The 25,346-nt window shown below is 48.2% G+C and overlaps 1 protein-coding gene and 1 long non-coding RNA gene across 4 annotated transcripts in view; one reads left to right on the top strand and one right to left on the bottom strand.

Annotated features, from left to right (window-relative positions):
• The first annotated feature begins 12,165 nt into the window (after positions 1-12,165).
• FAM174B (family with sequence similarity 174 member B) overlaps positions 12,166-25,346 on the top strand; it is a 243,143-nt gene continuing 229,962 nt past the window's right edge. For all 3 annotated transcript variants that reach the window (XM_047863501.1, XM_047863500.1, XM_047863502.1), the window contains exon 1: positions 12,166-12,530. In XM_047863501.1, the coding sequence (XP_047719457.1) occupies positions 12,166-12,530 (365 nt within the window). The remainder of the gene's footprint in view (positions 12,531-25,346) is intronic.
• LOC125168397 (uncharacterized) lies at positions 12,875-14,824 on the bottom strand. The gene is made up of 3 exons (XR_007153122.1): positions 14,115-14,824; positions 13,657-13,761; positions 12,875-13,074 (listed from the first exon to the last, which is right to left on the bottom strand). It is a non-coding gene; the product is annotated as an uncharacterized LOC125168397 (long non-coding RNA).

Below are 25,346 nucleotides of genomic sequence, written 5' to 3'. Positions count from 1 at the left end.
CCAACTCTGGAAATGCTGTCTCTGCAAAAGAACTCTCCCTGTCAGCCTTGGGAAAAAGGCTCACGTAAACATTAACAATCTGTGGCCCCATTTTCCATAGCTGTGGCTGACCCTGGACTCCATTATCCTTTTGTTTATGATTTATTTTTTTGTGGAGTTAAAAAAAGCATTTGTGTACCGGGGGCCTGGATTTTATAAATATGCTATTTGCCAAGTTGTCTTTTAGATTTCCCTCTGTGAATGTAACTGATTTGGGAAAGCCCGCATTCAGAGAAAGCATAACACTGCCCTTATCAAGTGTGAACTGAGAAAGACATCGGAAGGCCTTTTCCAGGCTAAAAATAGCCCCAGAACTCGGTGTATTTTAGCTTTGGGACTTTCACAAACTGTCTGGCAAACCAGCACATTATTATTTTATGAATAAGGCACCAACGTTCCTTTTAAATGTTCTGGCTTCAGGCTGTTTAACTTTTCGTGCAAAAAAAAAAGATGAATTATTTATAAAAATAGGCATGAATATCCTATGATAATATCCTCATTTCTAGCGGGGAGTAAAATGAGCTGCAGCTGGTGCTCTGTCAGCTCCCCCAGAGAGCTGAGTGGGGAGCAAGTCGAGGATGGGGACCGAGTGCCTACTTCGGAAGGGGTTGCCCAGATGCAGCATGTTCTCCGGGAGGACGATCAAGTCTCCCAACTCACTCCTGCTCTCTCTCTTACCCTCCTTCGTCTCTCCATCTTTCTTACATCTGTTCTCCCCCTTCCTTCCCTCGTCTCTTCCCTCCCTTCCTTCTGTCCAACTTCTTTCCTTTCCTTCCTCCCTCCCTCCCTCCCATCCTTCCTTCTCCCTTCCTTCCTTCCTTCCTTCCTTCCTTCCTTCCTTCCTTCCTTCCTTCCTTCCTAATTTCCTTCTTGAATCCTTCTTGACTTCCACCCTCCCTCCCTGTCACTCTGGCAAACTTCAGAAAGCAGAGTAAACTTGGTGGTGGGCAGAAACTGTTTTATGGAGCTATTTGTATATGCGTTGTTTACCTGTCTAAACCTCAGTTTCCTCATCTGTGAAAGGAGGTGATCATTGTAATTTCTCCCTGGTCCTGTGCCGAGGTTTAAATGACACAACTACATTAAGTGCCTGACCCCGAGGAAACGGTGATGACGGTGTTAGCTGTTAGCAAACCCTACCCTCCGGGGACCACACGGAATGGGGCATTCACGTGGCTGGGAAAGACAAGAGCAGGAGGTCACATTAGGAGAGGTTGGGTGAGGTGACCAACTTTTCTTGGTTTGTCCGGGACTAGCTTGACTTTAAAAGGCAAAATCCTGCCTGCTGAGTGCTCTCTGAGATGCCGGTGCCCTGGAGAGCTGGCCACCCTCCTGCGTTAGTTCGGATGCCCACTTTTATGTGCCCTCTCTTCTCAGCTGGAGAGTGCGGCAGTGCCAGAGCTGTGGCACGCATGAGGCCACCTGTCCTCCTGGTGACGAGGACACTGACTGCCCTGGCAAGTGGAGGGGAGGGGGAGAGCCACCTTGCATGTCCCTCCGTCCCTGCCGGCCACTTGGTTGTGGGGCACAGGGACAGAATGGCTGTGAAGCCAGCTCCCTGTCCCCCAGCAGGCCCTCCAGGCCTCCTAACCCACCCACGAGAAGCGGGAGGAAACCGCAAGAACTCAACGGTGATAGAAGTATGATCCCTTTTATCACATGGGTGACGAAACTGTGCATAAAAGAGCTTATTGTTGACTCTGATTTGAGCGTGACATTTACTGCTATTCCAGGCGTGTGTTTTATACCATTGGCTGAGGCCTGTGCAACAGGGTTCCAGAAGCTTCTCCCACCACACCAGCATTACTCTCCTAAATGCACTCTGATACTCACAGCACGTTGGAGGCTCACAGGACATTTCTAATTGAGTAACAGACATCTGGAGGGGGTCTCAGACTTGATTAGGAGTCGGACAGACCGGGGGTAGGGATCGGGCTCTGCCCCTTGGTACCAACTGGTGTGGCTTCAGACAGTCGTCGGGCCCCTCAGGGCTTCAGGTCCCCAGGGGGACCACAGGCCACAGAGGTTGCTGTGAGGATGGAAAGAGGGAGTGTGTGAAGTGGGTCTGGCACACAGCTAGCACTCTGTAAATGAGTTTCCTGTCCAAACTTCCCTAGCAGTGATTGTGTAGTACAGCCAAAACCTATTTATCGACTCTCCCTGACCCCTTTCTCTGAGGTCTGGAAACTTTGTTCACTAGTGATTAGATTAGTGGCCGATAGGTCTTGTCTGCGAATCGGAATGGCTTTCATTAAGGCCAAAGGCCACGTGTCACATGCTTCTTCGCTCCCTGCAGCGCCTAGCTCATAACAGGAGCACACGCAAAAAAAATCCATTGCCATGGAAAGAAGCTTCCAGATGACATGAGCTCTGCTGATGGAATAAGGAAAAGTGAAAGACTGGCCGAGACAGCGAGGACTGCTCCCCTGGGTTTCTGGCCGAGGAACGCCGGGCCTTCTTCAGTCCTTTGCTATGAGTGCCCTTCAGGAGGGTAGCTGGTTGCTGCTTCCCCAGCCTACAGGGGACCCCTCACCAGGCCAGACCTTTCTCCTACTGCCTGAGCACATGTGTCCCTCTCGAGTCCCTAAATTGAGAAGGCAGATGAGCCCCGGGTTCTTCATCTGTAAAACAGGCGTGCCGATGCTTATTTACCCCTGGGGTTGGATGGTTTGGTGCAGTCATGCATGTAAAGCTCAATGAACAGTGGCCATTATTATCTGGACCTTCTTTATCCTCATGAAGTCTTTTGTTAAAAATTATTTTCAGTGCGCCTGGGTGGCTCAGTCTGTTAAGCATCTGACGTCGGCTCAGGTTGTGATCTCGTGGTTTGTGAGTTCGAGCCCCACGTCAGGCTGTCTGCTGTCAGCATAGAGCCCGCTTCTGATCCTCCGTCCACCCCTTCCTTGTCCCTCCCCTGCTCTCGCTCTTTCTCTCTCTCAAACATAAACATAAAAAAAATTATTTTCACTAACAGGCACCTGGCTGGCTCAGTCGGTGGAGCATGTGACTCTTACTCTCAGGGTTGTAAATTCAAGGCCCGTGTTGGGTATAGAGATTACCTAAAAATAAAACCTTGAAAAAAGAGAGAGAAAAATTATTTTCACTAAAGAGTGTTGGGGGTTGAGCAGCCCTGAGGTTCCCAAGCCCACCTTTCACGTTTTCCTCATACACACACTCTGAAGTGTGATCTCAGGTCATCTGCATACACGTGTTCCCAAAGTCATATTAAAAAGAATGATTGAGGGGCGCCTGGGTGGCTCCATTGGTTAAGCCTCCGACTTCAGCTCAGGTCACGATCTCACGGTTTGTGAGTTCGAGCCCCGTGCCAGGCTCTGTGCTGACACCTGGGAGCCTGGAGCCTGCTTTGGATTCTGTGACTCTCTCTTTCTCTCTGCCCCTCCCCTGCTCATGCTCTGTCTCTCTCTGTCTCTCAAAAAATAAATAAACGTTAAAAAAAAAAAGAGTGATGTCTTGATCAGTTTTAGACAAAATCATTAAAATATATAGTGTATATTTTAAATGTAATAAATAATATATGAATACATAATTATATATTATTACACATAAAGATAACAAAATTAATATGTATTTATTTTAGAGACTAGAAAATTCTGGTAAGGAAAGGAAGAAAATACAAACGCCCATGACAACACCCTTAGGGATAGTTACTATTAATATGTTGGTTAAAAATTATATAGATATATATTTTCCTTCAAACTTTTCTCTCTGGTGGCCTGAGGACTGAGATCTGTCTTCTGAAGGTTTAGGGTACTTGCCTGAGACTCACTGCCTCTGGGCTGATAGGGAAATAGGTGAGAGCAAATAGGTGAGACACGTCCAGAAGTTGTCTTGCTCTGAGGTCAAAGGTGGCATCCATGCTGCTACCTAAGGTAACTAGTTTTGCTTCTCAGCCCCTGACCCTGGAGGTGTCCCCAGCAGGAAATCAGAAACTCCCCTCCTTGGCTATTGGTGAGCCTTGAAGGTTGAGAAAACAATGTTCAGTTACATATATTCTGCCATGTCAGCGTGCCTGGGTGGCTCAGTCAGTTAAGGGTCTGACTCTTGATTTTGTCTCAGGTGATGAATGATCTCGAGGTTCCTGAGTTTGAACCCCACGTCAGGCTCTATACTGACAGTGTGGAGCCTTGGGAGTCTCTCTCTCCCCCTCTCTCTGCCCCTTCCCTCTCTCTAAATAAAGAAATAAACTTAAAAATTTAAAAATATTTTCTGCCATGTCAATGTTCCTTCTTCACTGCTCTGGTATTAATAATGAACATTTCTAGACATTGTGCTAAGCATGTTACAAATACTTTAGTCTCTGCAGTATTCTCATGAGGTAGGCTTTCTTATTATCCCTGTATTACAGATAGCAAACAGAGACATAGCAGGTTTAAGCAAGGGCACACAGCTAGTAAACAGTATACTGGAATTAAATGACTTCTCTTGTGCTTGCTATGAATAAATAAGTAAGTAAATAAGCACAGCTTTGTATGTATATATAAAGTATGTGTATATAAATTTTTTTTAACATTTATTTTATTTATTTTTTAACATTTATTTTTTTGAGACAGAGACAGAGCATGAACAGGGGAGGGACAGAGAGAGAGGGAGACACAGAATCCGAAACAGGCTCCAGGCTCTGAGCTGTCAGCACAGAGCCCGACGCGGGGCTCGAACTCACGGACTGTGAGATCATGACCTGAGCCGAAGTCGGATGCTCAACCGACTGAGCCACCCAGGCGCCCCAAAGTATGTGTATATAAGAATCTCATCCGTGTCTGGCTGTCTGTCTGTCTGTCTCTCTATCCATCATCTGTCTACCTATCTATCCTCGTTTGATCTGAGTTATTTCTGAAGAATTTTCATCTGTTCAAAGGGAGTACTTGTCATTTTTGGCCACCTGCATCCAAATGTCCTTATTTGGGTGGCTTTCCTCCAGGGCTGTGAGTCTTGGTGGAAGGGCCACGCCTCTCCTGTGGGAGCTGAAGGAGGTGGGACGTGCCCTCTCCTGCTCCTGACAGTGACATGCGGCTTAGGTAAACCAGTCTGATGCTCCAGCCCAGGACTTTGCATTCAAGTGATGCAATTCAAGGTCACTTTTGCAGTGGCGGTAATGGCAGTGGCATCTATGGTCCAGTGACAAAGGAGACAGTAGTTGTGGTGGAACCAGCAGAACATCTGCTGGACAGAGCCATTGGTTACTAGCTTGCTAGCTGGATCCTTCCTGGGGTCTGATTTTGACCTTGGCACTAGCAGCCCAGCCAGACTCATGTCTCTGTTTTCCTGCCCGTTGGAATGAGAGTTGCAGCCTACGTGGCATCTACTTCTTCCCTTCCTCCTCTCTTAAGAACCTTCCCTCTCCTTTAGTTTTCCTCAAGGGGCTGCCCAGACCTCAGCTCCAAGGCAGGTCCAGTCAGATCAGTGCATGGCATTCCCCTGGTGGGTGCTAACTCATGACGGACTGGTCAGACCAACAGAAGGGTTTATATTCCGTGGGCAGCAGAAGGTTTTCTCTTTCTTGTTTCTTCTCTGCTGTATGTGGACAAGAAGACATGCCACTCTGATTGTCACTGTCATGATCTTGTGACCACCTTCCTAGGGTTGAAGCCAAAGCTGTGGGCAGCAGAGCAGAGGAGTGGAAGGGTCCAGGGTCCTTGATGTGATGTAGCTGCTGAGTCAACTAACCTTGGAGCAGCCCCATCTGGGACTTTCTCCATGTGAGGGAAGAGATTTCCTTTTCCTTTAAATCAGTTCAAATTGAGTTTCTTTTCTTTAATGCTTATTTATTTTTGAGAGAGAGAGAGAGAGAGAGAGAGAGAGAGAGAGAGACAGAAAGAGAGAGAGAGAGGGAGAGAGAAAGGGTATCTTTGGGGGAGGGGCAGAGAGAGGGAGACAATACGAAGCAGGCTTTAGGCTCTCTCACTCTGATGCGGGGCTCAAACTCATGAACCGGGAGATCATGACCTGAGCCAAAGTCAGACACTTAATCAACTGAGCCACCCAGGTGCCCCCAAATGGAGTTTTCGGTTTCCCATAGCAGAAAGTATCCTAACTGATTCGCTTCTTTTCTCCTCCAGACCTGATTCTCTAAGCTCAGCATTTCTCAAATAGAGTTTTAGTCTCTGAATGTTTTGGTTCCTTCTTGATTTCTAGTCTTAATAAAGATGAAGGACCTTAGAGAGTCTTTGTTCATGTAGGTTATACCTATTGATATTTACTGTATTAGAAGTTTATTGTTTAAACATTTTTAAGCACTTTGTTTTATGTTAAGTAATTTATACCCCCAGCCTGGGGCTCGAACTCATGACCCAGAGACCAAGAATTGTACGCTCCACTGAGTGAGCCAGTCACATACCACGTTAGAAATTTAAAATGGAGAAAACTTAAAAATACTTATTAATTCATTTACAAAATTTTAAAGTTTATTTATTTATTTTGAGAGAGACAGTGCAAGTGGGGGAGGGCCAGAGAGAGGGAGAGAGAAAGAATCCCATGCAGGCTCTGTCCTGTCAGCGCAGAGCCTGATCTGGGGCTTGAACCCATGAAGCCGTAAGATCATGACATGAGCCAAAACCAAGAGTTGGACAGTTAACTGACTGAGCCACCCAAGTGCCCCTATTAACTCATTTTAAAAACAAAATTACAAATACATCAATATGTTAACATTGATAACATTGTTATGGAAAAATAACTGTTTTCTCAAAAGTTTTTCTCAAAAAATAGAAGAGTGGCATTGTTTAACTTTTTGTTTTTTAATTTTTTTAATGTTTATTTTTATTATTTTTAAAAAATTTTTTTAACGTTTTATTTATTTTTGAGACAGAGAGACACAGAGCATGAATGGAGGAGGGGCAGAGGGAGAGGGAGACACAGAATCGGAAGCAGGCTCCAGGCTCTGAGCCATCAGCCCAGAGCCCGACGTGGGGCTCGAACTCACGGATCGCGAGATCGTGACCTGAGCTGAAGTCGGCTGCTTAACCAACTGAGCCACCCAGGCGCCCCTAATGTTTATTTTTAAAGGAGAGAGAGAGAGAGAGAGAGAGAGAGAGAGAGACAGAGCGTGAACAGAGGAGGGACAGAGAGAGGGAGAGAAAGAATCCAAAGCAGGCTCCAGGCTCTGAGCTGTAAGCACAGAGCCTGATGTGGGCCTTGAACTCACAAACTGTGAGATCATGACCTGAGCCGAAGTCGGACGCTTAACCCACTGAGCCACCTAGGTGCCCCAACCTTTTTATTTTTGTAGATATTTTTAATATCTGACTTAATAGAAGATAAATGGATCTTTATATTTGCTTTTGCTTTCAATCTGTTGCGAATCTGAAGAATATGAAGGAAATCCAGCCTTACCCAGATATGTGCTCAGACAAGGGAGGAGAATTTTAATAGTCTTCAAATAGTATAGACATTCTTCTTTGATAGTGCATCCGAACTTGCAACTAGTAGTTTTTTTTTTAATGTTTATTTATTTACTTAGAGAGAGAGAGAGAGAGAGAGAGAGAGAGAGAGAGAGTGTGCACATGAGTGGGGCAGGGGCAGAAAGAGGGAGAGAGAACCCAAGCAGGCTGCACGCTGTCAGCACAGAGCCTGATGCTGGGCTCGATCTCACCAACCTCGAGGTCATGACCTGAGCTAACACCAAGAGTTGGACTCTCCACCGACTGAGCCACCCAGGCTCCCCACAACTAGTCGTTCTTAAACATCAGTTACAACGTGAAATCTAAAACCATGACAGTGGACTGCTGCACTTTGTTTCCTCAAAATCTGTTTGTTTACCGTGCACTTTGAATGGATCTGTTACCCACACGTGATTCCCCCACCCCCACCCCCACCCCATGAATGATTTTGTAACATTGCACATTGGCCGTTTAGAAAAATTGGTTTGCTGATTTATGCAGAGCTTCTAAATGTTGACATATATCATTATATAACATCTAAATTCGAAAGCTAATCAGAAAAGTCTTGAAGGATTGGGAAGTGGTCTAGCTCACTGCAGAGAGCATCCTAATTGACAAGTTTTCTAAGAATTCAAATTTTCACTCGAAGGTTTGAATTTTATCATTGGCTACAATGCAGTCAGTTATTATTTGTGAAGTGACAGGCTCATCTCGTTCATTTTTGAGAAAATGCCTGCCAAAAACCAGGTTAAAAGCACTCTTTTGATTGGAAATGGTATTCCATGAAAAAAGTGGCTTGTTCAGTTTGCAACTCTAAGAATGGCACATGTGCTTTTTCTTAAGACAAACATCATGCTTCAGTGTGCAGCAGAAGTGACTTATTCATACTTTCCATTTCATCACATGTAATATTAAAATGTTCTGTTCCCAAGGGTCAAGATTGAATAATTTCATGGCTATAGCTTTTTTTCCCCCCTATCGCGCATGGTTGTGAAGAAGTCAATTACTATGGGTATAGTTTGTGTTGATACATGATAAGACACCATCAGTTGTCTTTTTTTTTAAGTTTTTTAATTTTAGTTACTTGATATGCAGTGTTCTATTAGTGTTATATGTACAATGTAGTGATTCAACAATTCCAAACATTACTCCACGCTCATCATAATCAAAGTACTCTTAATCTTCCTCACTTATTTAACTCACCCCCCCACCCACCTCCCTCTGGTAACCATCAGTTTGTTCCCTAGAGGTTTTTTTTGGTTTGTCTCTTTTTTTTCCCCTTTGTTCATTTGTTTTGTTCCTTAAATTCCACATATGAGTGAAATCATATGGTATTTGTCTTTGACTGACTTATCTCACTTAGCATTATACTCTCGAGCTCCATCCACGTCCTTGAAAATGGCAAGATTTCATTCCTTTTAATGGCTGAATAACATTTCACATCATATATATATAAAACATTCCATTATAATATTATATATATCACATCTTCTTTTATATGTATATCACATCATCTTATACATATCACATCTTCTTTGTGTGTGTGTGTATATATATATATATATATACATATACATAACATATATGTATGTAACATACACACACACACACAACTCACATCTTCTTTATCCATTCATCAATTGATGGACATTTGGGCTGCTTCCATATCTTGGCTGTTATAGATAATGCTGCTATAAACATACGGGTCCATGTATCCCTTTAGTTAGTGTTTTTGTATTCTTTGGGTTAAAAAAAATAGTGTGATTGCTGAATCGTAGGGTAATTATGTTTTTAACTTTTTGAGGAAACTCCAGACTGTTTTCCACAGTGGCTGAATTCCCACCAGCAGTGCTCAAGGGTTCCTCTCTCTCCACATCCTCACCAACGCTTGTCATTTCTTGTGTTGTTGACTGTAGCCATTCTGACCGGTGTGAAGTGATAGCTCATTGTAGTTTTGATTTGCATTTCCCTGATAAGTGAGGATGAGCATCTTTTTGTGTGTCTGTTGGCCATCTGGATGTCTTCTTTGGGGAAGTGAGACACCATCGGTTTTTATCACCATTTTTTTTGCAATATTAGTGCAAATGTTAACTCAGTGAAAAAGTCAAATAATATTTTAGTATTATTATGGCATTAATCTTCACTCCATCAGTGAAATTCCTTGAAAGGATCTCAGAGACTTGAGGGCTCCACAGACCACACTTTTGGAACTTCTGCTCTAGTTACCAGTTGATTCTAGAAGCAACCCAACATGCTTCCAATAAACTCCCCTTTTCTGAAATCAGCCAGAGTTTTCTGTTGCCGGTCATCTGTGTTCCATGTTAAAAATGTCACTGTCTATGGATGGTTTAATCTAAATGTTTAAGGAACTCTAATTTAGGGCAATTTATAAATAAGTCCTTTGTTATGATGATTTGTGCAGCAAATAGGAGGAATGAAAGATTCTAAAGTTTCACTTTACTAAAAATATCTAACATTTATACTTTTTACATCCTCGGTGGTAAGTCAATGTTAAATAATCAAAATAAGTCTACACAGGTCCAGGAATTATAGCAAAAGAAGGATAAGGTACTAATATTTTCTCCTTTCTTATGGATACTTCCAGTGACCTTACTGAGGTAAGTATTATTGTCTTTATTGTAGACATTAAAAATAACTTGGATTTGATGGTTAAACACCTTGACCGAGGCCACTCCGTGCTTAAACCTCTCATCCTGGCTGAGAGACTCCAGAGCTCAGGACCTCTCTGCTCCACTACACAGGAATTTCGGATAAGGACAAAAATATGAACCTGTGATGTCTAAGGTTTATGCCCTTGAACGCTGTGCTGTAAAGTCATGGGTGTCAGAGTAAGCTCTTCAAGGAACTTCTTTTTATAAATTCTGTCATGCTGATATGATAATGTTGGCTTTCTACCAAAGCAACATTTCTGACATGCCATAACGTGGCATTTTAGAGATGGAAGAGACCTGAATCATGTGATCTGTCCAAATTTATCACCACTGGGGCACGCCAAAATACTCAACATACATTTCAAATAGTATTTGCTGGGTGATAACCCGATTACTGTTCATCCCACTGAATCAAAATGTATCACATACAGTGGCAGGCATCTTCGTGGATGGCCTCGATAATCCCTGCTTCCTGATTTTCACACCCCTGTGTAATCTCTTCCTCCTGAGTGTGGACAAGATTGGTAACTTGCCTGTAACCAACAGAATACAGCAAAGGTGCTGGGATGTTGCTTCTATGATAAGGTTTCATAAGATAGTGACTTCTGCCTTGGTAGTAGACTCCCATTGGCTTCCAAGCTTGTACATTTTGATGAAGCAAGCTGCCATACTGGAAGGGCCCACATGGTAAGGAACTGAGGGCAGCCTCAGGCCATCGTCAGTAGGGAACTAAGGCTGTCAGTCCAACAGTCTGTGAAGAGTTGCTTCTGGCCAACAACCACTGATGGAGCTTGGAAGAAGGTCCCTCTCCACTTGAGCCTTCAGATAAGACCCCAGCACCTGCTAACCTGCATATACCCCTGAGAGATCCTAAAACAGAGGTCTCTGTTAAGCTATGCTCAGATTCCTAGCCTACACAGACTGTGAGATAATACATGTGTGCTGTTTTAAGCCTCAAAGTTTTGAGGTAATTTGTTAGGTAGCAACAGCTAACTGATACACTGTATTATCTTTCTCTGTCTCTTTCTCTAGCAGGACCAGGAGAGAGCTGTTTAAGGTCAGTGAATCCTTGTCGTGTGTCCTTACCTGTTCAACTGCCATTAGAGAGTTTACTGCCACGTTCGGTCCTCAAAGTGAAAGGTGGCAGGTCCTCAGTGTAGTTTCTAATGCTCCAGGAAAGCCCTCAGTTCCCACCTTTGGGCTTCACACTGGACCCTCCACAATGATCTTTCTCCACTTCCGCATCATGTAGCTTCCAAACCAGAGGCAGCCAATTACTTTTGGAGCCTAAAACTTTGGTCTCGGAGGAAGCCTGTCAATGCCCCCAACTACTGTTCCACAGCAAAGTTTTCAAGGCAGGAACACACTTCCCAATCCAGTGCATAAGCAGAGGTGCAAAATGTCTGAAAACTGGTAACATAAGAAACGAGACACAGAGGGAAATTGGGGAGATACTAAAATATACTGCAATGCATAGGGCATGGGGCAAACCCTTCACTCTGGAGGTCTGTTTCCTCATCGGTAAAATGGGGGTTTACCTCTACGTCCCATAGGCTTTGGTTCTTAGTCTGACAGAATCTGGGTTACTGTGAGCTGGCTCGCTGGGTCCTAAAGCAACAATTAAATGAGGATAAAGAATTACCTGCCTCCTAAAGGGGCTTTAGGATTAAATGAAATAAATAAAACGAAAACTCCGAAGCACAGAGCCGGCGCAATAGTGAGCCTGACCGTGATTGTTTCCACGCAGGGGTCCCAGGCTCCCTGGGGTGGGGTTGGCGGGGGTGATTGAAGCCGCCGGTGAGCGGGGCGCAGCCCGCACCGGGGCCCGGGTGGCCTGCTCCGCCCACGTGGGGCCGCGGCCCGTCGAATGACTCCGTGCAACGTGTTGGTGGCAGCGGCGGCGGCTGCGGCTCGGGCTCTTCCGGGCGCCGCAGCTTCCTGCCGAGCACCGCGCAGCCGCCTCCGCCGCGGAAGCCCCGGGTGCAGGCCTCGGCGCCGGTGCGGGACCGGGGCTCCGCCGCGCGCGCGCCCCGCGGGGCCCGGCGCCGCCCGACCGCACGATGCGCGCCGCGCCGCCGCCCGCGCCGCTCCTGCCGCTGCTGCTGCTGCTGCTCGCGCTCCTGGCCGCGCCCGCCGCCCGCGCCCGCAGAGCCGAGTCCGCCCCGGCGCCGCAGCCCCAAGCCGAGCGCCAGCCGCGGCCGTCGCCCGGCCCGGGGCCCGGCAACGCCACCCGGACGGGGTCTGGGGCCGCGGCGGCGGCAGCGGCGGCGGGCGGCGGCGGCGGCAGCTCCAACAGCAGCGGCGACGCCCTGGTGACCCGCATCTCCAGCCTGCTCCGCGACCTGCCCACCCTGAAGGCGGCCGTGATAGTGGCGTGCGCCTTCACCGCGCTGCTCATCGCCTGCCTGCTGCTGCGCGTCTTCAGGTGGGTCCGCACGCTCGCTGTCGTTCCCCCGCGGGCCAACCTGCCCCGCCAACCTGCTGTCACCGCGCGCCCGCCACCCCCGCGCGCACGGCTGCTCCGGGCGCGCGGCTCCGCTCGGGGCCTCGGTGCGCTCCAGCCAGCCCAGCCGAGCGTCTCCGGCCCTACCCGGCGGGCGTGTGCTCTGCCGACCGCCCCGCACCCCTCAAACGTTTTATAAATTTTCTCCCCCCTTTAACGATAGCTGTCGTGAATACTGGATTCCTTTGAACTCTCTGCTAGCTCTTAAGCTAACAGTAGCGCTACCAATTCTGGTAATTAATTCAGTATTTATTTTTACACGGAATTTATTTTTACACCCATTTCACAGATGGGGGAGAAACCTCCAGAAAAGCGGGGTGGTTTATCCAAGTAAACTCAGTGGTGGAGGTAGAATTTGAGCCCAAGTCCGTCTGCCTTCAACTTTACCCATCTTGCTGTTCTTTCCTTTTTTTGCTTCGGAGGTTCCCCAGTGCTCCACCTGCCCTTTTCCTTTTCCTTCCTTGTGCTACCAAAAAGAAAAACAACAACAACAAAAGCATCGAGGATGGAATGCGCCCAGGGCGTGTGTTGGACGTGACTTTGCACCAGGAATTGGAGCTGGGCACCAGGGTGGGTGCTTGGCGACCCTTGGTGGTCTGAGGGACTTTCTCTTGGGGGATTCAAATGGCTCTCCTGTGCTCCTGCCTGACGGGGCTGCCCCAGTGAAGACTTACTGGGGCATGAGGGTCTGGGGGAGGCTTTTGTAGGTTGCTCAAGTTCAGGGGGAAAGTGTATGGGAAATAAGGAAGGAGGACCCTGGGTCCTTGGAGCAGAGATGGAGAAGACCACAGGGAATGCAAGGGGGACATTTTCTCTGAATGCCTGGGAAATCCTGTTTTTGCAGGAAATGAAGCAAATGTGTCCTGTTGCTCAGGCGGGCCACCTGGAAATCTGGGTGTGTGTGTGTGAGTGAGTTATTCCGTGCCCACCCCACCCCCCTTCTAAGTGTACACAGTGTGCTTTGCTGTTTGATCAGCTGTTGGAGGGCTGGGGCCAGGGGCTGACTCTCCTCGGGGGAGCATTTTCAGCACAGGAGTGGAAACCAGACCTGGAAAGGCAGGGTTGGGCTGTCTGTTGAGGTTTGCTGTTGGTGCTGTGCAACTCTGCGTCCAAGTATTTCCTTGCGGGTCTGTAGGATTAAATGCCAGTGGTCCTGAGAAAATGGAGAAAGGGGAATAGTGTTCCCACATCCACCCCCACTCTGTCCCCTGCCCTGGTCCCGGCCATGTTGTGCCTCACTGTGCTGGTCCCCTTGATGTACTTTGGTCATTGAATTGCCCCTCTTCACCCCATCCTTTCCACTGCCTTCGCTCCTCTGCTCGCAAACTTCGGTGGCTCCCTGTACTGCTACCTGGGTGTGGCCTTCAGGGCTCTTACAGACTGGCCCCAGCCCACCCGGTGGCCATCAGCCAGCCCTTCTGAGCTTCTCTCCGTCCCTTGCTTATTTCCTTATGCTCCATGGTTGGCCTGTGCCTTCCCACTGCTGGGCCAGCTCCTGCGGCACACCTTCCAGGTCTGCATCAAGCTCCCATGCTCCTTCCTCTGAGTAGTTTTCTGGACATTCGAGTGAGGTCCACTTCCTTTTCTGGCTTCCCCCAGCGCTAGCCTTGCGCATCCTCCGTACAAGCCTTCTTGCGCAGGGCTGGGTGGCTGGGTTTGCTGTCAAGCTCCCATTCTGAGCAGACAGGCCTGGGAGACAGGGATGTCCAGTCCCCCCTCGTATCTCAGTGCCGGATGCTGGCCTGGCATCCAGCGGATACACCAGAGTCCTTCACTGACTCCCTGATCGTTCAGCTGGAGTGAGCTGTTGATGCCTAGACTGGCTCTGAGCACAGAGGTTTGAAACATTTTGCTCAAAATAGGCCTCTGAGCCTACAAGGCAGTGTGCTTTTTAAGAAGGCATTTGAACTATTTTGCTAGTCTGCTCCTTATTACCAAGGGGTGGGGGAGAAAGGCAGTCAGCATGTGGCCAGATGTGAGCTGCCTGTTGCTCAGGCCTCATCTGCTTGTTTGCTTCGTGTAGGAAGAAGGTTCTGATTTTATAGAAGCTGGTCATATATGACTTGCCTCTTCGTCCATGGAAGGTGTCTTTCTTGGGGTGAGTTTGCAGGTGGACCACTGGCATCCCGGTTTCTGATGCCGACAGGAGCTTAAAGCATTTTACAGCTGGGAAGGGCCTTAGTGGTACACAGTCCCCATGTGGTCCTTTGCAGATGAGAAAGTCACATTCCAGGGAGTAGAGTGAGTTGCCTAGATTCTAGATTGTGCTATAGATTCTAGATTGTTTACTAGATTCTAGAATGTTGCTATAAATCTGTGGCTGAGGCAGCACCAGCGCCCCATCTTGCTCGTGGTCTATACCGTGAGCTTTCCTCCTCTCCACAGCCCTTGGCAGGCTCGGTTCGTCGGGCCTCCCTGACCACCTGCTGTCCCGGCCGGGGGTCGTGCTTTATGTGCTCCCTCTCTCAGATCCTTAGCGTGTAGTCACTGAGTCCTGGCCATTCCACCCTTCGAGTGACCCTGAGGCTATCTCGCCTGTGCCCACATCCCTTCTTCCCCCATGGAGGCTTCTCCACCTGCCAGTACTACTCCTCCTCCTCCTCCTCCTCCTTCTTCTTCCTCTTCCTCTTCTTCTTTTTAATGTTTATTTTTGAGAGAGAGAATGAGAGAGAGAGAGACAGAGCAAGCGGGGTAAGGGCAGAGAGAGGGGGACAAAGGATCCAAAGCAGGTTCTGTGCTGACAGCAGACAGCCCGATGTGGGGATTGAACTCACCAACTGTGAGATTATGACCTGAGCTTCATGACCTGAAGTCTAACGCTTAACCGACTGAGCCACCCAGGCGCCCCTTCCTGCCAGCACTTCCGCTGGGCTTGCCTCCCTACCTTGTCTCTAAGTCACAGCAGTAACCTTCACACTGGTGCCCCTGCTGCCAGCCTTGTCCCCGCCCCGTCCATCCTCCCTCTCTGGTCTTGTCCTTCCTCTGCCCACCTGTTCCCCCGCTCCCCCCCAAACAAGCTCCTTAGGCTGCAGACTATGTTGGCTCTTCATGAACAGGGCTCTGCCTCTCTCTCGAGTCCCTGTGTCAGCTCTGCCCACCGCTCCAGCCCCGCGGGGCTCCCAGAGGTTCTCCAGAGGTGCCACGTGGCCTGGGACCTGCATGCCTTGTTCCGCTCTGACCCTCTGCCTGGAGTCCCCTCTGCCACCGAGACTACACAGCCAGCTCATGGCTCTTTGCCCTCCTCTGTTGCCTCCTCTGAGAAACCTCCTCCAAAAGGGCCCTCCAGGGCTCCCTGAGCACCTCTGGAGTTTGGAAATTCCTACATGGAGTTGAGACAGTCACTGAACGTGACCCTCTGCTTTCCAGCCTGGGGACTCCCAAGAGCAAGGCTGGCCCTTGATCGTCTGTGCCTCTCTGGCACCAGGTAGCCTCCAAGCACAAGCTGGAATCTAATGAAGATGTTGTTAGCAAATGAATGTTGAACTCCTCTAAGTATTTTATATTACTGCTGTTTCTCAAAAGGTCCTCTGTGCCCAGATGCCTGGCTCATGCCAGAAGCCTGCGAGGTAGGGATATATTTGGATGGAGACTCTCCATTTCCTTAACAACCCAGACAAGGGAGGAAGAGTATAGTCAGGGTATTGCTTACCAAGCAGCAATGCTAGCCCCTTTGTGTGTTTTCCCTGAAGGAGCCACCTGGCCAGACAGCAGGAAAAATGTGGAGCCAAGGAAACTGTTAAAATGGAAAGCACAGAGGGGCACCTGGGTGGCTCAGTCTATTAAGCATCTGACTTCGGCTCAGGTCACGATCTCGTGGTTCGTGAGTTCGAGCCCTGCCTCGGGCTCTGTGCTGACAGCTCAGAGCCCGGAGCCTGCTTTCGGTTCTGTGTCTCCCTCTCTCTCTGCCCCTCTCCTCCTTACTTATGCTGTCTCTCAAAAATGAGTAAACATTAAAAAAATTTAAAAAAAGAAAAGGAAAGCACAGAATGTATATTGTAGTGAAATATATAGATACCTTTAATGAAGCCATTCCATTCCCAGGGTACACACATTTTTCACTGTGATCCGTCTTTCTTCCAATTGTATTAATTAGAAGAAGCAGCAAAGGTCCATGGGCAGGAAGGTTCAGAGCAGTTCTGTTTGGTAGTAAAAGGATTTAAATAACCTCAGTATTTAACAACTGGGTCTTGGTTAAATAATTTATGGAACATGTGGAATACGGTACAGCTGTTAAAAATGATGGCATATTAAAAATTAAAAAAAATTTTAAAAAAAGGAAACAGGTAAAAAAAAAATGATGGCATTGATCTAATAGCTATTATCGAGTGGGACGGGTTACAAAATAGCATGGATAGTACGATGGCATTTAAATCATAAATTATATACATACAATGAGTGTGCAAAGAAATCTGTGTGTGTGCACATTTGTGGATGTGGGTGATTATTATTTTTCAGGTTATGTTTTTACATAACCTGAAAAATAAAAATTTTTACATGCTCTGAGTTTCCTTACAACAGACATATGTTCTTTTCAGCTGTCCCTTGTCTGTGCACTCAGCTCGTTGCTGTGGCTTGGGACATGTCTTCTCGAGGACCTGTGTGGGGGCATCTGGGGTGTGCACGTGGGGTTTCTGGGCCCCAGGGTGACTCATAGATGATTCTCTGGAGTATGTACCAGTTTGCCCTTCCGCCTGTAGTGCCTGAGGGTTCTGCCATCCTGTCGAGTATTAGCACCATTTGGCTTTCTCACTGTTCCAATTAGGTGGGTGTAATTGGAATCTCATTGGTTTGTTTTGCATTTTTCCATTTTCTACTGAGGTTGAACAGCTCCCTCTTCCCGGACTTATGAATCGAGCCGATCCTGCCATCTGCAGAATCATTGACACCTTGTTCATGTGTTTGAATCATTAAGCAACACTGTTTTAAGATGAGACAAAATTGGAAGGAGAGAAAGGCAGTGTGGATGCAGGGTGCCTTCACTCTGTGTGTGTGTGTGTGTGTGTGTGTGTGTGTGTGTGTGTGTGTGTCCACACGTGCAGTTCTGCCCAGCTGGTAGTGGGGCTGCCTCCCCAGGTCTCTTACTTGATCTGTTTCTGAGAGCTAGAAGAGAAGCAACAAGGAGGCTGTCTAGGAAGTAGAAAACGGCAGTTCCTCTAACTTGTGGATGTTTGGAAAGATCTGGTGGGTTGCATGGAGTCAGGGATAACACAACTTAAGCCAGCATTGTGCCCCACATGCTCTCTCAGGTCTGACATTTACCCTTTGCAATCTGGGAGGAATCCGGCTCTCCTCTCCGGTGTCTTATGACCGGGGTGGAGACGAGGCAGAGAAACTACCACCTCAGCCACGACTTTCCTGTCCTCATGGGGATCCTTTCCCCATCTTGGCGAGTCTCCGAGCTCCACTGCCCAGGCCACATTTCTCCCAGATCTCTGCTGGCTGCATTCCCAGCCATTTCTTATTTCAAAAGCTTTGCAAAATCCTCTTATGTTGGAAGGAGGGTTTTGGTGCTTCCTGGAGGACGGGGGAGGAAGATGAATCCTTGGTGGTCTGACACTGCCCGGCTGTCACATTTGCCACAGTGGCAGAGGTGCGTGCCGCCACGTCCTGAAGACGTTGGGACCCCAGAAGCTCCGTGAATTTACTAACCCAAGTAGGGGTGCCTGGGTGGCTTAGTCGGTTGAGGGTCCAGCTTCAGCTCACATCATGATCTCACAGTTCGTGGGTTCAAGCCTCGCATCAGGCTCTGTGCTGGCAGCTGGGAGCCTGGAGCCTGCTTCAGATTCTGTGTCCCGCCTACCCCCCCCACCCCTGCCGCAATCACACACTCTCTCTCTCAAAAATAAATAAACATTAAAAAATTAAAAAAAAAATCTAACCCAGGTCTTTGAAAAGGAATGAAGACTTTTCTGCTTACCCCAGATTCCCCAAATTTCCCATCGTCTGTGTATTTACATTTATAATAAGAACAAATGTTATTTAAGAGAAAACATAGCAGCTTCATACTTTTGGGATTTGGGGAAACTTAACCGTTCTGACATGTTTTTAGTTATTGCTCGTTAGCATAGGAATATTCTTTTAATAAACTGGGGCTGTAGGCAGAGCATGGTTAGAAAGTTAAGCCCCTTTTTATGACTTTGAGAGAGATCATGCAGTTTGTTTTGCATCAGGTAATTTTTGATTGTTTGACCAAAGTTTTTGAATTGGGGGGGAAAAGCTATAGAAGTGAAACATATTTATCCTAATTTAATCTTAATTTTTTACTGGATTTTCTGTTTCTGTTTCAGTTTCATTGTGATAAAATCGACATACGGCGCTGTAAGCTGAGGGTATACAGCCGAATGGTTTGGGTTACGTATATTGTGAAACAATTAGCACAATAAGTTTACTTACTCTCTATCACCTCACACAGATACCAAACAAAAAAAAAAAAGAAAAAAAAGGTTTTTGTTTTCTTCTTTATGACGAGAACTTTTGGGATCTACTCGCTTAGCCATTCTCAGAAGCACTGTACCACAGTGTGAGCCACGGTCATCATCAGGTTAACATTATACCTTCCAGAACTTGTCTTCTAACTGGAAGTTTGCATCCTTGGGCCATTTGCGTCCAATCCCCCGCTCCCCCCTTCTCCCGTTTAATTTTATATACCACAGTGAAGAAAGAGTGTTAATACAGCAAAAATTCAGATTAAATTTTTTTAAATGTTTATTTTTGAGAGAGAGAGAGAGACACACACACACACACAGATAGTGTGAGCGGGGGAGGAGCAGAGAGAGAGGGAGACACAGAATCTGAAGCAGGCTCCAGGCTCTGAGCTGTCAGCACAGAGCCTGATGCGGGGCTCGAACCCATGAACTGTGAGATCATGAGCTGAGCTGAAGTCTGGCACTTAACCATCTGAGCCACCCAGGTGCCCCTGGAGATATTTTTGATTGTCATGACTTGGGGAGAGGGATGCTAGTGTCATGTGGTATTTCGAGTCCAAGGATGTCCCAGAATCCTCCTATAGCACAGGACAGCCCCTTAACAAAGGATAGCCTGAGACTCCGGTAGTGCTGAGGTTCCCTGACAGTCTGGGCTGGGAGGCTGTTGGTCGCCTCACGTGAGCAGTTTACTGGGCCTTTCTGGGCATTCATTGGAGTACACGCCTCCAAGGCCTGTGGGGATATTTAGAGTGACATCAAGTCGACCAAGTCCGTGGCTCCCGTTTCAGTAGCGAAGTATCCTCTTGTATTTAAAAATCCGATTCTGAAAACAGATGTAATTTATATCCAACCTTTTGGTCCTGCTTCTGCCTGTAAATGAGGACACAGCCATATGGCCAAAGTAATCAGGCAGGTGCATCTGCCTCTGAGAGCCTCTTTCAGATGTAATTGGCGACTCTAACGTGCGTGAGCCTCCCTGGACACACAAGACCCTGAGTGGAGGAAGTGTCTCATGGCTGCTTATCCAATGTGTCTGTGAGGACTGGGCACCTGCCAATGATTTCTTCTCTCAAATCTGAAAGGGAGAAAAATCCCTCTTTAATTTAACCCTGAGCCCTTTGCCTTATATAACTTTACCTATAAACTTTCATGCGCACGTATGCATTGGTTGGGGGGGTGGGCTTTGCAAACTCAGGTCCCTCCTGACACATGAGGCAGGGGTGGGGTGGGTGGGGTCTCCAGTGTTAGTGTCTGTGTAGCACCCTCCTAGCTTTAAGCAGAGAACGCTTGAGGGGTTGAGCTGGTATTTTAGTTTTATGGCTGATGCTTTGGTGCTAACTATTTGCAGAGGTAATTTCCGCAACCATGCGTTTGGAATCATGTTGTCATGGTTTCACTTAAAATCCGTACTTAATCTAAGGGTGATCTGCCAGGAACCCAGACTTTATTTTCCTCAGGGTGCAGGGGACAGGAAATCCACGTTTATTGGCAGGTGTGGCGCAGGGGAGAGGCTGTGGCAACAGAGAGCTCCCTTGACCTCCCTCCCTTCATACGGATGAGAAAACTGAGGGCCACAAGAGGGGAGGGTTTACTGAGGTCATCCAGTGAGTCTGTAGGAAAAACAGAACTTAAGTGCAAGGAGTTCTGATGCCCAGCTTGCTCCTTTCTGGGCCTCCAATCTGTGGTGGGCTGGGTTTTGGTCTGGTCCCGCTGTGTCTCCCCAGCATATTCGGCCAAGGACCCAGGAGAAACCATGGTTGAATGGATGGAGCATTCTTCTTCCCAGTGTATTTACCAAGGCCCACTGTCAGCATAGGGGGGACTGTGCTGTCCAAGGAGCTTCTAGTGCAATCCAGGAGATAGGCTGATGCCCCTGGATGATTCTACTGGGTAGAGAAGAAAGAATCCAGTTCAACTGAGGAATGATATAACAAAAGCCACACTCACAAGCAAAAGCATACACTGCAGAAGGTTGGCCCCAGGGGCTTTGGCCCCAGACCGAATGGTCTGGGAAGGCAAGTGGGGAGGAAGAGGATTTTGCCATGGGGGGGGGGGTGTGTGAGAAAACAATCACTTGGAAATCATGAGGATGGCAATAATAGTAGCAACTAATATCCATGAAGCCCTCACTGTGTGCCAGGCTCTGTGCTAAACATTTTCTGTGTTTCCTCATTCCTCCGATTGGTGTGAGGCCAGAGCGCCCAGTTTCCAGATGAGTAAATCAAGGCACAGAGTGATGTAGTCTTGCTCACGGCCATGCTGCTGGTGAAGGGCTGGAATATGACTTCCGAGCCAGGGTTCTCTGCCCTTCCCTTCTGGCTGCCAGATTTTGGAAGACACCAATTCCAGCTGGAGGATTTGGGGAATTGTAGTGGATGGGAGAATCGTATGGAATGAAATAAAGTGCTGCTTTAATGCCGACCCATGCTAGGTGCTTAGTAAGTATTTGCTGAGTGACTGAGTGAATAGTGATGTGGCTACAGTGGGGACTCAGGATGGTTGTGGAGACCTGTGGAAGGGGCTGGAAGGACCAGTAGGGAGGGCTGGAGGTCTGAGCCTATGAAGAGGAAGAGGGGGAGGAGAGTGTCAGGAGGCCCTGAAGGACCTGGAGAAAGGGGTCACGGCGGGGTCAGGCAGGGGAGAAGGGGAGAAAGAAGATGATGCAGGGGCACCTGGGTGGCTCAGTCGGTTAAGCATTTGACTCTTGATTTCCGGCTCAGGTCATGGTCTCATGGTTTGTGGGTTTGAACCCTGTGTCGGGCTCTGCACTGTGTCAGTGTGGAGCCTGCTTGGAACTCTCTTTCCCTCTCTCTCTGCCCCTACCCTACTCGCACACACACACACACTTTCTCTCAAATAAATAAACTTAAAAAAAAAAAAAAAGAAGGTGCTGTATAGGTGACACTTGCTCACAGAAATTCCATCCCACACATCTGGACATCTGGGCTGAGCTTCTGTGAGAAGTGACTGCCCCTGAAGTGAGGTGAGGGTGGCAAGGAGTGACATTCCCACGCCTCCCCTACCACGTGGCAGGGACAAGTGGGTGCTGAAAGGATCACTCATGACATGTGTCCCAAAGCACAGTGACTTCACAGTTTCCAGGCTGTAGTTGGGTCCGCTGGGTCCATCAAAAGAGTCCCTCTCTGTCATCTCGCCACTGCCCTTGAAACCCATGGAGCCGCCCCTGGAGGCTGCCTGCGTCGCGTTTATGCCTCGCCTCCCTCACCTGGTACCTCGTATAAAAACAAGGTGGACCTAGGGGCACCTGGGTGGCTCAGTTGGCTAAGCAACTGACTTCAGCTCAGGTCATGATCTCACGGATCATGGGTTCGAGCCCCACGTCGGGCTCCGTACTGACAGCTCCGAGCCTGGAGCCTGCTTCATATTCCGTGTCTCCCTCTCTCTCTCTTCCTCCCCTGCTCATTCTCTGTCTCTCTCTGTCTCTCAAAAATAAATAAACATTAAAAAAAAATTAAAAAAAACAAGGCGGACCCAACCCTTTGCAAACACACCTGGCAGCTGGAGGAACAGGTCTTGCTTGGTGCGTTGGCTGTTGCCCTACCGCACGTGACTCCTCCAACTGGTTAAAGCCGGTGGTGTGCTTATTTTTTGTCTTGGAAGAATGAAAGTTGGAGACAGTCCCCAGGGAGCGACAGACAAACAAGTGTGGAGAGCAGACGGAGGCCAGAAGCTGTGGTGTTACGAAGAAAAGCCCTAAGGCTTGTGATCAAGCTCTTTGGGGTCCTGTGGCCCGTTTTGTATGATCCGTGTTTATATGAACTGTACGCACCCCCGGGGCACAACGCGCATTGTGTGCCGGATGTAGGCATTGGGCTCCGTCAGAAATGACACCACTTCCGTGAACCCCAAGGGGATGGTGCCCAAGAGGGAGGGAGGCAGCTAGGTTGTGTGAATAACAACTGAACTGCTGGGGAGCAGGTATGAGGGAGGCCTTGGTTGAACATGCTAGTCATTCCATCTTTCTGGGCTCATGACTTTTTCGTTGAGTTGTTGAATATCACTCCTGCTTGGCATCCGTGACCATGGCCAGGAGCTAGAGGTTGCAAACTGATGGTCCACAGATACGTTTTTTGTTTTGTTTTGTTTTGTTTTGTTTTGTTTTGATCTGCGCTGTGTTTTTGACAACTGAGATGGTTGAGGACACTTACAAATTGGAAGTCTTCATGTGAGAATCGAGGTCTGCTTTTCTCGACAGACGAGAATCCCTGGAAACATAGGGCCTCTGTTCCAGGTGACAGTCTCGGGTAGGCGCTGGGTCGCAGCCATCGCTCTCGGCCGGGGCTGTGAACACCTTGCGTCTCTGAGTCAAAGAGCGTTGGTCGGCGTTTGTCATCCCGTTCGTTCCGATGTTGGTGTCGCACCAGGCCTGCTTCGCTGGTTTCCTGTGCTTGCGGGGCTCTGTGGCATTTGGGTTTTTGACGCGGTGCTTTGAGTCACTGCACTTGACCGGGAGCCAGGTGCCGGAGCTGAGGAGCCCTGGCATGGTGGGGAGGGTGCAGTCCAAGGACAGAGAAAGGCATGGAGGTGCTTGCTTCTGGGTGCACCTGGAAGGCTCTCGAACACCAGTGTTCAGGAGGGCCTGACTGGAGCCATGGTAGAGCTGGGCCGCTGGAGACCTTGAAGCTCACACTGTGCTGGAGGAAAAGCTTTGTCTCATGGACCTGACCATCAGTCCCCAGGTGCCCACCCGGAGCTTAGCGCGATGAGGTTCCTGTTGGAGCTTAGCGTGTTTACCTCCTTCAGTGGCTTGTTTCAACTGCTTTAAAAGGAAGGTTTGGGGTGGCGCGCAGGGGCCGGGCCCCAGGAAGGAGGGTTGTACTTGGGAATTGTATCCTGGCCACCGGCCTTGGTGAGCAGTGGCGCTGGCCTTGCCTCCTGAGCTGGGGGCTAATCCTAGCCCTATTCTCCAGGGACAGCACTGTTGTTCCTTCCTGCAGGGAAGCTTGAAGGTGGGTTTTGGAACTGGGTTCTTTCTTCAGATTTACTTAGTTTTCTTTTTTTTTTTTAATTTTTTAAAAATGTTTTTATTTATTTTTGAGAGAGAGAGAGCACGTGAACGTGTGTGAGCAGGGGAGGGGCAGAGAGAGAGGGAGATGAAGAATCTGAAGCAGGTTCCAGGCTCTGAGCTGTCAGCACAGAACCCAACACAGGGCTTGAACCCATGAACCATGAGATCATGACCTGAGCCAAAGTTGGAGGCTTAATCACCTGAGCCACCCAGGCGCCTTACTTTTCTTTATTTTAATAAAAAAAAAATTTATTTATTTATTTATTTATTTAATTTGAGAGAGAGAGAAGGGGAGAGCGGCAGAGAGAATCTTCCTGATGCAGGACTTGATCCCATGACCCTGGAATCATGACCTGAACCGAAATCAAGAGTCAGACGCTCAACTGACTGAGCCACCCGGGCACCCCGAGGTTACTTAGTTTTCTAGGGAAGCCTCAGTAGTTATGTCTTATGCTCTGAGGTTGGAGGTGCAGGGTCAAGGTCAGAGGGAAAAATGGGAAAAGCCCCTGACCCTAGAGCAGAAGCCCCACCAGGCATTAAGGCTGTGTGGCATCTCAGCCAGCTCCCAGCACCTTCTTGGTTCTCTGTCCCCCACCCCATTTCGTTCTTATTTTCTTTATTAATTTTTTTTGTTTTTAAATATTTTATTTTTATTGAGGGAGAGAGGGCGCAGGTGGGCAAGGGTGGAGAGAGAGAGAGAGAATCCTACGATGGCGGGGGAGGGGGAGTAGAGAGAGAGGGAGAGAGAAGTGGAGTTCACCCAAAGTGGGGCTTGAGCTCACTCCATGTGGGACTTGAAACCATGAACCGTGAGATCATGACCTGAGCCAAAGTCGGATGCTCAACAGCTGAGCCACCCAGGGGCCCCTGTTAATTTTTCTAAATGTCAGAGGTGACATGCTCTTTGTGACAAGTAGTGTGGTTTCTGCAGCAAGCTGGTCCTCGAGCTACAGACCTACTTTAATGGGCTTAAAAATGAAATCAGCCAGGGTGCAGGAAAGGTTCGGTTGCTGGGTTTGGCTCCTAAAGTCCCCAGATGAGAGGAGGCAACATGAGGCCTCTGGGCGGAGCAGAGGGGCCCCTGGGCCAGCTCCAAGGGGAGAGCAGGCCTGATGCATTTAAAGTATTTTTTTAATTACTGACTTTGAATTTTACTTCCTCGTTTGTTCCTTTTAAAAATAGATCGTATGTTCACATGGTTCAAAATTCCTGAGGAGCCAAAGAATATATTGTGAATAATGTCCTTCTTACCTCTTGTCCCCTCAGCCACCACGCTTTCTTCTC

This window comes from Prionailurus viverrinus, chromosome B3 (genome assembly GCF_022837055.1).
Source record: "Prionailurus viverrinus isolate Anna chromosome B3, UM_Priviv_1.0, whole genome shotgun sequence".
NCBI lineage: Eukaryota > Metazoa > Chordata > Mammalia > Carnivora > Felidae > Prionailurus > Prionailurus viverrinus.
Note: the sequence above shows the minus strand (reverse complement) of the source record. Positions and strands in the feature narration are given on the sequence as shown.